The following is a 12,778-nucleotide window of genomic DNA, read 5'->3' on the forward strand; positions in this document are numbered from 1 at the left end:
CCCTTAGCCACACCTCGCCGTTTACTAGCCCTCGTCTCCTTGGTCAGTTTAAGGGCTTAGTCCCGCCCTTTCGAGTTGACGTCAGCAGCCACGTATCACGTTTCTACGTGTCTCGAGCCTAAAAGCGGAAGTTACGCCAGGGACTCGCGAGTGAGCGACGGACCTTAAAGGATATAGGCCGCTTGAGGAAAGGGGGCGGGAAGACGGCATTGGAAGGCGCCGGAAGTGGTCGTGCGGAGGAGGGGTGGGAAAGGGGTTGGCCACCCTGTTCACTGGGCTGCAGCTGGTCGCCTGGGTAAGGCGCGGTTTCGCTCCTCTCCGAGAACCTGGCCCAGTCTCTCCGCTTCGGTCAACATGGATTTCAGGGAAATAATCATGATGGCTTCCAAAGGACAAGGAGCCAACAACGTACCGGTATGTGGCCGCTGGGACGCCCCTGTAGGAGATCCTAATCTTCAAGTTCGGAATGTGTATCGGGTGGAACTTCCAGGCATCCGCCTCTCGGCTCCGAGAGAGGAAAGACCTGAACCCCTTTATTTCTATTTCTTGGGCATGTACTTCTGGGAACTCGGGGTGAAGAGAGCCGTGAGATGCGAGGCGGGAGCCTTCCGGCGAGTGGGTTTTGCCAGCTCAGTTACCCCCGGAACAAGGACTTTGCGGTTTGTGTGTTTAGAGTTGCGTGAGAGCTGGTGAGTGGAGTCGTGCCTGGCACACAGTGGAATCTGATCTAGTAATTTCTGGCTTCGGCATAAACTTCTGCCCAGTGGTTGGGGAGGAAGCGAGTATGTTGGGAGTTCAGGGGTTTCAGAAACTTGGCCTGATAGCCTTTTTTTGGCTGATTTCCCGCCGATGTTCGGGTCGAACATTTAAGTGATTTCCAGAACAAATTCTCTTGATTTGTGGCCCCACCCACCTAGCAAACGAGGTGATTAAATTATCGCCTCCCAAGGATCACCTTTTGTATTGGGAAGAGGAATTGAGCGGATTCCATGAAATCCTTGGCCAACAACAGCATGGGTGTGCTAGTTTCAGCTTCCGTTTACTTGAGGCCTTCCAGGTTTGTCTTTGTTTGAAATCGGGGTCTCATTTGCTCAGTAACGTTTTCAAATTCTCTAATATTCGTACAGCGGTGTAAGACTTTTAAAATCGAAATACTGAAGTGGCTGAGAGTGCCTGGGTTGCGGGGTTGTAGCTGTTTTGCATAAACTAATCATTTCTGGATCCTCAGATAGTACCCACAGCACAGCTGTAAACCGATGAATTGCGCTGTGATACCTGCGGTTTGAGCACTGAGATGTAGAACTCAAACAGCTCTCTGTTAAAGTCAATTCAACTGGAATTTATTGAGCTGCCGCTGTGCTCTTCATTTCTTAGAATTTTGTATATTGCAATGTTTTTTTTTCTCCTGTGCTTTTTTGTCTTCTGATGCTGGCCCATTCTATTACCCTTTTGAAAACATTGATCTGAAGATAGTAAAATACCTGGTAAATAAAACTGATACCTATCAGCTTATTGTCTATCTCTCCATCTCCCTCCCAGGTGTTCTTTTTTTTTTTTCCTCAATTTACCACATTTTGTATTTCAGAAAGAGGCATTAAGGATTCATGCCATAAGTTTATTTACAAACACATCTACTATGTTGAGTTCAACAGTTTGATCCATTTTTCAAAGTGACTGCACCTCTTAAAATGCTCCTCTTCATATCTGTTTACGGATTAGGTAAAATGTCCTTATTTCTTAAGCAGTTGGTGTCTTACTATCAAGAAAGGTGCAGCAAATCCAGATCCAAAGTACAGAGTCATCATAACTAGCAACCGCCACTTGTTTTCCACTGAAAATGGCAAATTCTTCCCCAGGCCCTCCTCATAGTGGCTTCTACGTACCACAGAGGTCGTGAACCTCCGGATGCTCTGTCCCAGCATAGCGCTGTTGGGAGGCCTGCGAAAGGCGCAGAGAACGGAAAACGGAGGAAATGGCGGTTCCACAGCAAGTCCTCCTTTTTTCACGACCTCCTCCCAGGTATTCTTAATAAAATCATTCCCCTAAACCATGAGTCATAAGCTCTGCAGACAGATGTTCAGGGCTTAAACCTTGAACAACAGAATTACTTCTTGCATCTGTAAATTTCCTAGACAAGTCAATATTAGGTCTGGTAGTATTGGATCTTTGATTAGGTCCATATTTCATTCAAGATGTTCCTGAATTTCAGTGGAGGTTAAAAGTGATAATACTAGCTTTGATGCTTAGGAATATTCTGTGGAAGAATCAGAACCAGTTAGTTGTTTCTTATTCTAAAAACCAACTGCTGCTGGGAGAAAAGCAAACGTTCCTAGAGCAGAAGCAGATTTCAAAATCTGTGTATATTTCAGAATATATACATTATCTATTGATTGGAATAACAAAAATTGGAAGCAGAAAGGAAAACAGGTATATTGCTGAGGTCATTTAAAATTTAATAGATGAATACAGGCATATATGTTAGGAAAGCGTGCTTTTCCTTGCCCTCTCCTCCCCCAAAAACCTAGTAAGCCTAGAAGTTTGATGTAGTTAGCAGCATTACATCCTTATTTTTTTTTTACATCAGGTGAGAGTACATCATAAAAGAAACTATTGAGAAATAGAGCAAGACTGTATGTAGTTAAATTTTTTCCATGATCTTGCTTTAATTTGATTCATCTAATCTAAGTTATAGTCTTCCTCAATTGCCTTTTAGAGTACACCATCAGTGCAAACAGTGTATAAAAGGCCTAGGAAAAATGCTTTCTTTCAGCAGGATTCCTCTCCCTTTTAAGTCAACTGCGGAAAGAGACACATTCTTACAAAATATATATATATTTAAATTTTAGACACTTGTAAAACATACAGAATATGCCCACACCCTATATTTAACATATATTAACATTTTGCCATGTTCATATTTTTTAAAAGAAATAAAACCTAATTGATATAGCTGAAGAGTCTCCCAACCCCCGTTTCCTTTTTTTAAATTATGAAATTTAACATATGGTACAGTATAATACAGATGACTATAAAACAAATATCCTTGTAAACCACCATCCAAGTCAAGAAACAACATTCCAAACCACATACACACACCCTGCTTGACATAAACTTGATTCATTGATTCATTGATTCATTGATGGTCTGAGTACCACAGAGGATTTGCAGAAATTGACAGCTATAGCTCCACCCTCTCTAGTGCATGGTTTGTTCTTCCCTTTTAGCCATCTTCTCCCCTACCCTCCATTTGGATTCTCTCAGAGCTGATGTTCAGATTTTAGTCTTCAGAATTCCTATGTCAGACCTTTGCTGCAGAACGGAAATACCACTAGTGTTGTCCAAGGGAGGCTAAAATCTAAAACACCTGTACAGCCACTTCAAACTCTTCGCAGGGCTTCATTTTTGAGAGGTGTCTATGGTATCTGACAAGCAATGAACATTTATTTCCCTAATGGGACATCTTTGTTTTCTTTTCCGTTGTTTCTTTTTAAGAGAATTTGTTATTTTTATAATGTTTTAGTTAAAACAAAGAAAGGATTGCATCATGTCTGGAAATATTAGGCACGCTATCATTTCCCAGTGGAAAACTGACTACAAAATAACAGCTGATCAAGGTGATGTAATCAGTCATTGTCTTTAGCTCTGTTTATATTTAAAGGAGAAAAGATATTTTTGGTAACCTTGCACTTAAGATTTTTCTCCCTCCTGTAATTGATTATAAACGGATTCCCTTCTTTTAGCAAAAACAAAGTGGTTGTCTTGTTTTGATAGATAGCAGAGCTTAGAATATGGATTCTTTTAGGTTTCAGGTAGCTAGCTGTAATTGATGGCTTGTAGGACATGAGACAAATTATATGGTCTTTGTCAGAGTCAGACTGAGAATCATCCCAGACAATGTACCGTAACTGGTGTGACTCTCAAACCAAAAAGTAAAGGAGGAGCCTTCGTGTGGTACCAGATACATAAGGATTTGGGGTGCTGTAGCCCCTTAAGGAGAATGTAAGTGTGAAAATGGAGCCCAGGGACCTTAACTAGGATGGCAATTTCAGATGTCTTCAGGGACCGGGTAAATAATGTAAATTCTTGAAGTAGTCTGGATATAAAATGATAGATGCACCATTTGTTGCAGTAGTTATATTTCCTTTTAAAGAACAGTATGGGGTAACATAAAAGTTTCTTCAGGCAGTCACTTTGTAACCCTTGACCTATAATCAGTTATAACTGGATTGCTCCCCACTCTTGGATCTGAAAATGACTTCCAGTGCCTGGTGCAGCTTTGGATTTCTAGCCTAGAGCGGTACTTCTCAACCAATGTTTAAGGGAAAGGGTCTTTTAGAAACTACTGCCCCCCCCCAGAGATTCTGTTATTTCTCTACCCCATCATTACCTAGATAACCTCTTTCTGAATAATAATAGCAACAGTAATTAACATCTGTAGTGCTTACTCTGTGCCAGACACTGTTCTAAGCACTTCACATATATTAATTAATCACCATAACGACTATAAGGATGGTTGTTTTACAGTTGAGGAAATTGAGGCCCAGAGAGATGAAGAAACTTGCCCAATCACACAGCTAATTAATAGCAGGGCAGAGAATCCAATCCAGACACACTGGCTCCAGAGTACCTACTCTTAATCTCGACCCTGTGTTGAATGAGGAGAGTGTATTGGATATGGGGTGGTGAGGGAAGTTGTCATCTGTACAGCTTGAACCGCTGAACTCCCTATCCCCAACTCCAGCCTAATATAGCCTTAGGCAGTAACCCTGTTGGTTTTTGGATGGCACTACTCAGTGTCCAGTAAAGTCTGATGGGAGAGAAATTTAAAGGCCAAACCAACAGCATTTGAAACTGGTGGATAGAGACAGATTTCCGGCCTGTTAGGGGAACTGCCAGCTTGGTTAACAGAAATAGAATCTGAGGGGGAGGGAAGATAAGATAGAAAGTTCAGTGATGGACCTGTTTAAGGTAATGGCACTGTCTAAGAGGCAGCTGGAAATTAGAGAATGGCATTTAAGATTGAGGTTAAAGCTGGAGATGAAAATGTTGAAATTAAACTAGAAGTGAGGCTTATCTAATGAGAACACTTTTGGACCTCAGTCAGACCTAGGTTTTACTTCAGACTGCTACAAACTGAGTGACAGGCAGTAAAGACACAGTTGTCCTTTTTGGGCCATTTCTGACATAGAGGTTGGGCTAGAGGCTCTGAAGTACCTATCTGATATTACATTTACAATCAGGTATATTTTTATAAACACTCTAATAGTAAATTTTACATTTAACCCAGTAGCAATCCTAAATAGCAAGCTTTTTTGGTGGTTTTATTTTCACCCTCTTAGCTACCCAGCTAAGCAAAGCCTAATGCAAACCGTTGGTTTTCCAGGCCTGCGTTCATTCCCTGGCTATGATGCTTTGAGAAGATTTTAGAAATTGTGTAGTGATTATTAAAGCTAAGACTATATTTGACTATTTCCTAACTCCTAAATTGTAACCAATAATATATCTATAATGTATGTAAAACTATCAGGAAATTTGTATCTTCTACAATGACAACAATATGTTATCTCCTGAGTAAAGAACAGCTTTCAAGAAGGGATTGACTATTGATTCCAACATAATGTATTTGGTGAACAGATTATTTCCAGACTGAAAGCTCTTTATTTTCTTAATCTGACCGTACAGTATAGTCTCAATACAAGGAACACATGTGTTTTAAAAGTGACTTAATGTCTTCTAGGTCTGTTGGCTTCAGAATTACAAATCTTGGCAAAATCTCTGATACTGTATTTAAATGGCATAAGCTTCACTGTTGTGGATTATTCATGGAGGCCCAGCAGAAGGACTGAGTTGGCTTGCCATATTATGAAATGCATACATTTAGGATGAAAGAAACTCTTGTCCAGCTGCTTTTCATGAAGCTGAAACAATGAAGCAACCTGGTGCCTTGTCAGATTCAGAATTGGTGGATGCATCTTGATGTGCTGCTGCTGGAGCTGTGACCATCTGATGCAGGGGAAAGTGCCAGACAGTTGTTCTGCCTTGTTAAATAGAATATAATGTAATCCCAGCCTGAAGCTTTCTTAAACATTTTTATTGAGATATAATTCACATACCATAAAACCCACCCATGTAATGTGTAAGATTCAGTGGATTTTAGTATATTCACAGAGTTATGCAACCATCACCACTGTCTGATTGCAGAACATTTTTGTCATCCCCAGAAATACTCCCTTACCTTTTAGCAGTCATTCCCCATTCCTCTCAACCCCTGGCAACTACTAATCTACTTTTTGTTTATTATGCATTTGCCAATTCTGGACATTTCATATAAATGAAGTTATATACCCAGTGTAGCATTACATCAGCGGTTCTCAACCTTTCACAGGGGTCGCCTAAGACCATCGGAAAATACATATTTTCGATGGTCTTAGGAACCGAGACACCGCTCCTCTATCTGTCTCCAGGCCCACATGTAGATATGCCCACATATGAGTACCCGGCGACGCCTGTGAAAGGGTCATTTGACCCCCAAAGGGGTCGCGACCCACAGGTTGAGAACCTCTGCATTACATGGTGATAGGTATCAGAAAATATGGTAAAATGTATAGGCCATAGATAAACGATTACATAGATAAGTGTTTATACAAAATATATGACGTTTTCATTTTGAAAACCGTCATCATTAATTTTTACTCTAATATTAAGTTTGAAAATAGACACCTTCAAAGGCCAAGAGAATACCTGTACAGAATGCTCTGTAAATTGGTTTCTAACATCCCTGAACTGAGAAATTATAATTATTTCTCTGGTTTAACTAAAATTTAGAGATAATTAGTTTCTATGACCATTAAATGTTTCAGCAAGGGTATAATTTTAATTCTTTTGGAGTAAAAATGTATGTAGAACTTTAAAAATGACAGTTATATAAGTAAATTTAAATGGTGGTAATGGGATTTTATTCTGTTGTCAGTGTTGACTTCTAATAACATAAAGCAGGATTTTTTTTCTCAAAAACTTGGAAAGAAAAAAATGAGATACACTATGTGGCTGTAATGGTCAGTGTTATGCTAGCTTATGGAATTTTTTTCTGAGTGAATCAGTTCTTGAACACCCCCCCACTTCTGGGTGAATTAGACTTGACTGAGTTCCTGCTAAACTCATGATGCTCATATAAGTGCAGCCTTCTGAGGGTNCCCCACCCCCAGTGTTTCTTCCTTGTGGCCTGCCTGTCCTGTATTTATGTTCTTTAGTCTGTGTTTCCCAAAGTGCAGTACTTTAGCTCTGGCTCTCCCATGATTTAAGGTGATACACAAATACTTTTTATTCTAATAGTTATGTTTGTTTGTTTTTTAAAGTAGTTATATATTTTGATATGATTTGGAAAAATAAAGGCTTTCAAGCCAGCCATTTCATGGATATTAGTAGTTGGGGTAAAGCTATAATAGTAAGTCATGATGTTAGTAAAATTAAAATTAGTAAATAATAATACAGGTGGTATATTAAAAGGAAAAATCCTGAAAGTGGTATGTGAACAACTGAAGCTTGGTAAGCACTGTTAAACTGCCCATTGACGCTGTTTTTCCTTCGGGTGCCTATATTCAGTCAGGAGTAGCTTTTCTACTAGTCATAATCCCATTGCCTATCTCTTAAAGTCCCAAGTTAGGAAGAAATATGTCTATCCTGAAACCAAGTTAGGAAGTGCTCATTGCTGTAATACCTAGATAACAACCCAATCCTGTTTTAAATAATACAAGCCTGTGTATTGGCATTTTTCTGTGGGAAACACTGTGTAAGCTATGATTTGGAAGGTAACTCTATGGGCTCTATAGTTGACAGGGACAGTAAAATCTTAAGTCTTAGCAATAAAAATCCACTCTTTCTCTTCTTTACAAATCTACCTGATGGGGTGGAGTGAGTGTGTGTGCCTTTGCTTATGAATCTGTATGTCTCATGCAACTTGAATCATACTCATGGCGGCCCTTGCAATATGAAAATGTGAGCTGCTTGTGGATAAGGTCTATGAAGTTCTTGTAAACCAGGACAATTTGATATAGTTAGAATAGCAGTATGCTCCTTTCTCCTCAGTATCCCTTTACCTCTCCTTTAAGTATTGGTCCCCAATCCACTGTGGAAAGGGCCTACAACTAAATTTACATAGATATGCGTTTTTTAAAGGATCTCCTTGTGACTCAGCCAAGGTGACTGGGAAAGGATTCTGGGTGCTCTCTTGGGATTTCGCTCAGGGATGTGTCACTTCTCAGCATTGCTATCTTGCAGGATTTTCAGGTTGGATTAGGGCCTGCTTCCTTGGCCAGCTGCTTCATTGGTAGACTAACTTGGCTGGAAGCTCCAGCCTGTTTTAAGAAGCCTTGTATTTGGCAGCCAAATGGTAAGCAATGGATCCTTTGGCTTTCCTCCAGAAAGTTCATACACATTTTGGGAATTACTTTTTGGTTCCTAAGTAGCTCAATTTGTTCTGCAGTTTGAGTTTGTTTTTTTAACTAGCACAGCAACATGTTCAGGGAATAAGAATGTCATCTGCCTAATAAGACAAAAGAGAGAGGGCACTTTAACAAATCTTACTTCTTAGGGCATAAATTTAATGTGGAGTGGTCCTAGAGATGAATCATCCCAGTCTGAGTTATTGGCTCTGTAAATCATACTTCCTTAATGATAGATACTTATAAAATGGAAATGTTTTTCCTTTCGTAGTTCAAATTAACAGTTTTCTAATTTTAGTGGTTTCCCGATGCAGTTACATAAAAAATGAGGCCTGGAGAAAGACCATCTGTGCCAGGATAATGTTAACAATGTTAGCAATTTTGGGGTGATATGTAAACCTGTCTAAAAGAGTTTATGTGGCTAATTAATATTTAATGAACCTAAGAGGTACAGTTAAAGGTTACAGAGAATTGGGCCCTTCTTGCTGCTTAGATTTCTTTGAAATGTTTTTTAGCTGTGGTTTGCCACCAGACTTTGCCTATGGTCAGAGGAAAATCTCAGCGACTCACGTTGTAAGCAAAGTAACCTATGTAGACACAAGTCCCTACTAGAAGATCATCTGGAGTAGGGTACTCAGGAAAGAACACAGTTGTGAGTAGTAGTTGTTTCTACTTGTTTGGAAGGTTGGACTTTGAAATGCTTAATTCTGAAGAAGGCTGGTTTTTTCCATCAGAATTTTAAAACAATCTGTTCTAAGTGGTGGTTTTGTTGTTTTTTTAGCCCCCGGTCCAGGTTCTTACCTTTTTGGGGAAATAGCCTTGAAAAAAGTGTTTCTCTGAGTTTTTCATTTATGCATTATTTAGAGTGTTACAGAGAAACTGCACATAAAAATAGTTATTCATAATCATATTTAGTCTGAAGTTTTATGGCTAAGCTTTAATGTGCATTATATGATCTCTTAAGTATTCAGAATAGGTTTTTCAGTCAACATTTAAACCTCTATCGCTTGGCACAGTGCCTTACACCTAATAGACAATATATTTTTAAAGTTGAATTGCTTATAACTTATCCACTTTTTTGTTTGTTTTTTTAGAAAAGGTATAGTTTGGCAGTGGGTCCTCCCAAAAAAGACCCCAAAGTGAAGGGTGTCCAATCTGCAGCTGTACAAGCTTTTCTCAGAAGAAAAGAAGAGGAGCTCAGACGAAAAGGTTCGTATCTGTAGCCTTACTCTCAACTTTAAAGTAAAGCCTTCCACCGTCATAACTAGCTGTACTTAACCAGTGGATGTTTGTAATGATGTAACAGGCTAATGGATTTGTTGCATGTGTGTCTGAGTCAGCTGTGTTGATAACATTACATATATTCTTTTTTTTATTATTTATTTTTTAGATGAGCCATCCTGATTACATATGTTCTTATAATGATCATTTGTATATACATTATCATTTAGTCCCTCTTAAATTGAAAGCTCTTCAGGGATAGTGACCATATCTTCTCATTGACCATAGTAAGGTCCCCAATAACAACTCCATTTTTTGACCTCTATGTTTTGAATCTGCTTTTAATCTATTTTGTATTTTTATTATTGTTACTAAGAGTGCTATCTAAAAGGTTAAAATAGAGGCAATTTTTGAAAACCAGTAAACATAAAAAGTTTTATTTCATACAGATGACAGAGACTGATTCAGGAAGTTTGAGTATTCATTGATTCATAATAACAACTGCTAAGTGGGTACTAATGTTCCCTTAACTTGATATATTATTTTGCTATGAACTGTTTTCTGTATTTAAAGCTAAAAGCCAAGTCTCTCACTTGCTTAGTTATATAGAAAACCCTTATGCGACCCACTCATGTAAAGATAACTCAATTGATACTTGTTCAAATGACTACCTCATTTGATGCCTAGATGTCTTCAAATCGTATTGTTTCAAAATAAATATTGCTTGTGTTTTGGCCACCTACTGATTTCAGATAAACAGATTATAATCTTGAGACCTTGAAATTGTTATTGTTTTGTCAATTTTAGCCTTAGAGGAGAAAAAGAGAAAAGAACAACTAGTGAAAAAGCGAATTGAGCTAAAACATGACAAGAAAGCAAGAGCCATGGCCAAGAGGACAAAGGATAATTTCCATGGTTACGATGGGATTCCCCTTGAGGAAAAAGCGAAGAAGAGACAGGCAATGGAAAGCCACACTAGTCAGGGAACAGACCAAGAGTATGAGATGGAAGAAGAGGATGAATTCTTAGAGTACAATCAAGCTGCATCAGAGGAGGAGTATGAGGAAGAGCAAGAACCTCCCAAAGTTGAAAGCAAACCAAAGGTCCCCCTTAAAAGTGCCCCACCAGTCATGAACTTCACTGATCTACTCAGGCTGGCTGAGAAAAAGCAGTATGAACCAGTGGAAATCAAGGTAGTGAAAAAAACAGAGGAGCGGCCTATGACCGCTGAAGAACTTAGGGAGCGAGAATTTCTTGAACGAAAGCAGAGGAAGAAGAAACCTGAGACAGATGCAAGACTACTTCCAACCAAAAAGGTACCCTCTCAGAAAGGAAGTGTGGGCACAAAACTTAGCAAAGTTTCTGGGGACAAGCATCCTTCTTCCAAAGGTACTCCCCTTCCTCATGCTGAGAAGAAATCCAGACCCAGCATAGCTAATGAGAAACACTTAGGCTTGTTTTCATCGAAATCCATGCCAGGAGAGAGGACCAAAATGGGATCTGGCAATTGCTCCCAACCCTCGCTTCGTGAGGGCCACGACAGACCTGTTTTCAATGGGGCTGGAAAGACTCACTCGAGCACCTATTCACCAGGTGTCCTAAAGACTTCTGCTAAAGGGACTCAGAAACCTGTTACTGAGCACAAAGCCAAAAAACCTCCACATCCTGGCCATCCCAGGCCTGGGTCCATGGTCACCCCACAGAATAAGGCCAAGAGTCCGGGTGTCAGGCAGCCAGGCAGCTCCTCCAGCTCAGCCCCTGGGCGGCCCAGCACAGGGACTGCTCAGCCTACAGTTAGTTCTGGCCCCGTGCCCAGGCGCCAGAATGGCAGCTCCAGCTTAGGACCCGAGCGATCAGTCAGTGGAATGAAGAGGTCAGCCAGTGACTTAAATCCTTCTGGACGGACAGTCAGCGGTACAAATGGCCCTGGACGACCTGCTAGCAGCTCAAGTGGCCCTGGGCGACCCATCAGTGGCTCAAGTGGTTCTGGGAGATTGGTGGGCAGCTCTGGTGGCCCTGAGCGGCCTGTGAACAGTCCACATGACTTTCGACGACCAGTGAGTGGCTCAGGACCCCCTGGGCGGCCAGTCAGTGGCCCTGGGCGACCAGTCAGTGGCCCTGGACGATCAGTAAGTGGCTCAGTTCCAGCTGGACGAACTGTCAGTAGTTCAGGCCCTGGAAGACCAGTGAGCAGCTTGGGACCTGGGAGAACAGGTAGTAGCTCAGGTACTTCCTTGAAGCCCAAGTGCACTGTCGTCTCAGAAACCATTTCTTCCAAGAATATCATTAGCCGGCCCAACAATGGACAGATGAATGGAATGAAGCCTCCCTTATCCGGCTACAGATCTGCCCAAGGTAAAATTGCCCTTCACCCTGGAGTATTTATTTGTCACTAGGAGATTAGAAAACAACCTTGGTTTTATATAACCAGAGTCCCTGTAGCCCTTCTGGGTTCCCGTTAATGTTTTCTTATGTTGATAGAACCCTGGTGTTTTGTCTGTCCTGTGCCTGAGAGTTCCTTTAGTGATCATGGCTTGGAAAAGTCTTTGGAAAGGGACTTATCTAGGGCCCTCTCTGTTAACCCTAAAATGTCTCCAAGTTTAATGAACTTAGCTATGTGATTGTGAAGACAGGGTGAGTGTGTGTGCCTTATATGGTTCAGTGGATGAATTCATCTTTACCTTTTCATGAGGACTAGAGAAACCTGTTTTCAAGGATTGGAGTGTATTTGTGAGCTTGAACCCTTTGAGTACATTATTTATTCATCAAATATTTAAGGACCGCTGTGTACCAGAAACTGTTTCAGACTGCCCTTGTGTTTCTGCTCCTTACAGTGGGCAACATCAAGGCCCTAGCTACTAGTCCTTTAGGAATCTATTGTCCCAAGGTATGGGATCATTGGTGGCATTGGTGCTACCAGCTACTAGGTCATAGTTTTTTCATGGTAATAAGCATTTGTTAAAGCACTTGTTAGGTACCATGGAGAATATAAAAAGAAACAAGATGAGATTCCATGTTTTTAACTTCCTGACTCAGCTAGAGCATTGGTTCTCAACTAAGGACAATTTGATCCCCAGTGAACATTTGGCAATGCCTAGAGACATTTTTTTTTTTTT

General features: G+C 40.5%; 1 protein-coding gene across 2 annotated transcripts in view; it reads left to right on the forward strand.

Moving 5' to 3' along the window:
- The first annotated feature begins 222 nt into the window (after positions 1-222).
- SPTY2D1 (SPT2 chromatin protein domain containing 1) overlaps positions 223-12,778 on the forward strand; it is a 19,774-nt gene continuing 7,218 nt past the window's right edge. The window contains exons 1-3 of one of the 2 annotated variants that reach the window (XM_019651371.1): positions 223-414; positions 9,536-9,650; positions 10,470-12,017. In XM_019651371.1, coding sequence (XP_019506916.1) covers positions 355-414; positions 9,536-9,650; positions 10,470-12,017 — 1,723 coding nt within the window. In that variant the 5' untranslated portion in view covers positions 223-354. Of the gene's footprint in view, positions 415-1,813; positions 2,020-9,535; positions 9,651-10,469; positions 12,018-12,778 lie in introns of those variants that run through there. The other variant, XM_019651370.1, reaches the window with a different exon arrangement.

This window comes from Hipposideros armiger, unplaced genomic scaffold, assembly GCF_001890085.2.
Source record: "Hipposideros armiger isolate ML-2016 unplaced genomic scaffold, ASM189008v1 scaffold_159, whole genome shotgun sequence".
NCBI lineage: Eukaryota > Metazoa > Chordata > Mammalia > Chiroptera > Hipposideridae > Hipposideros > Hipposideros armiger.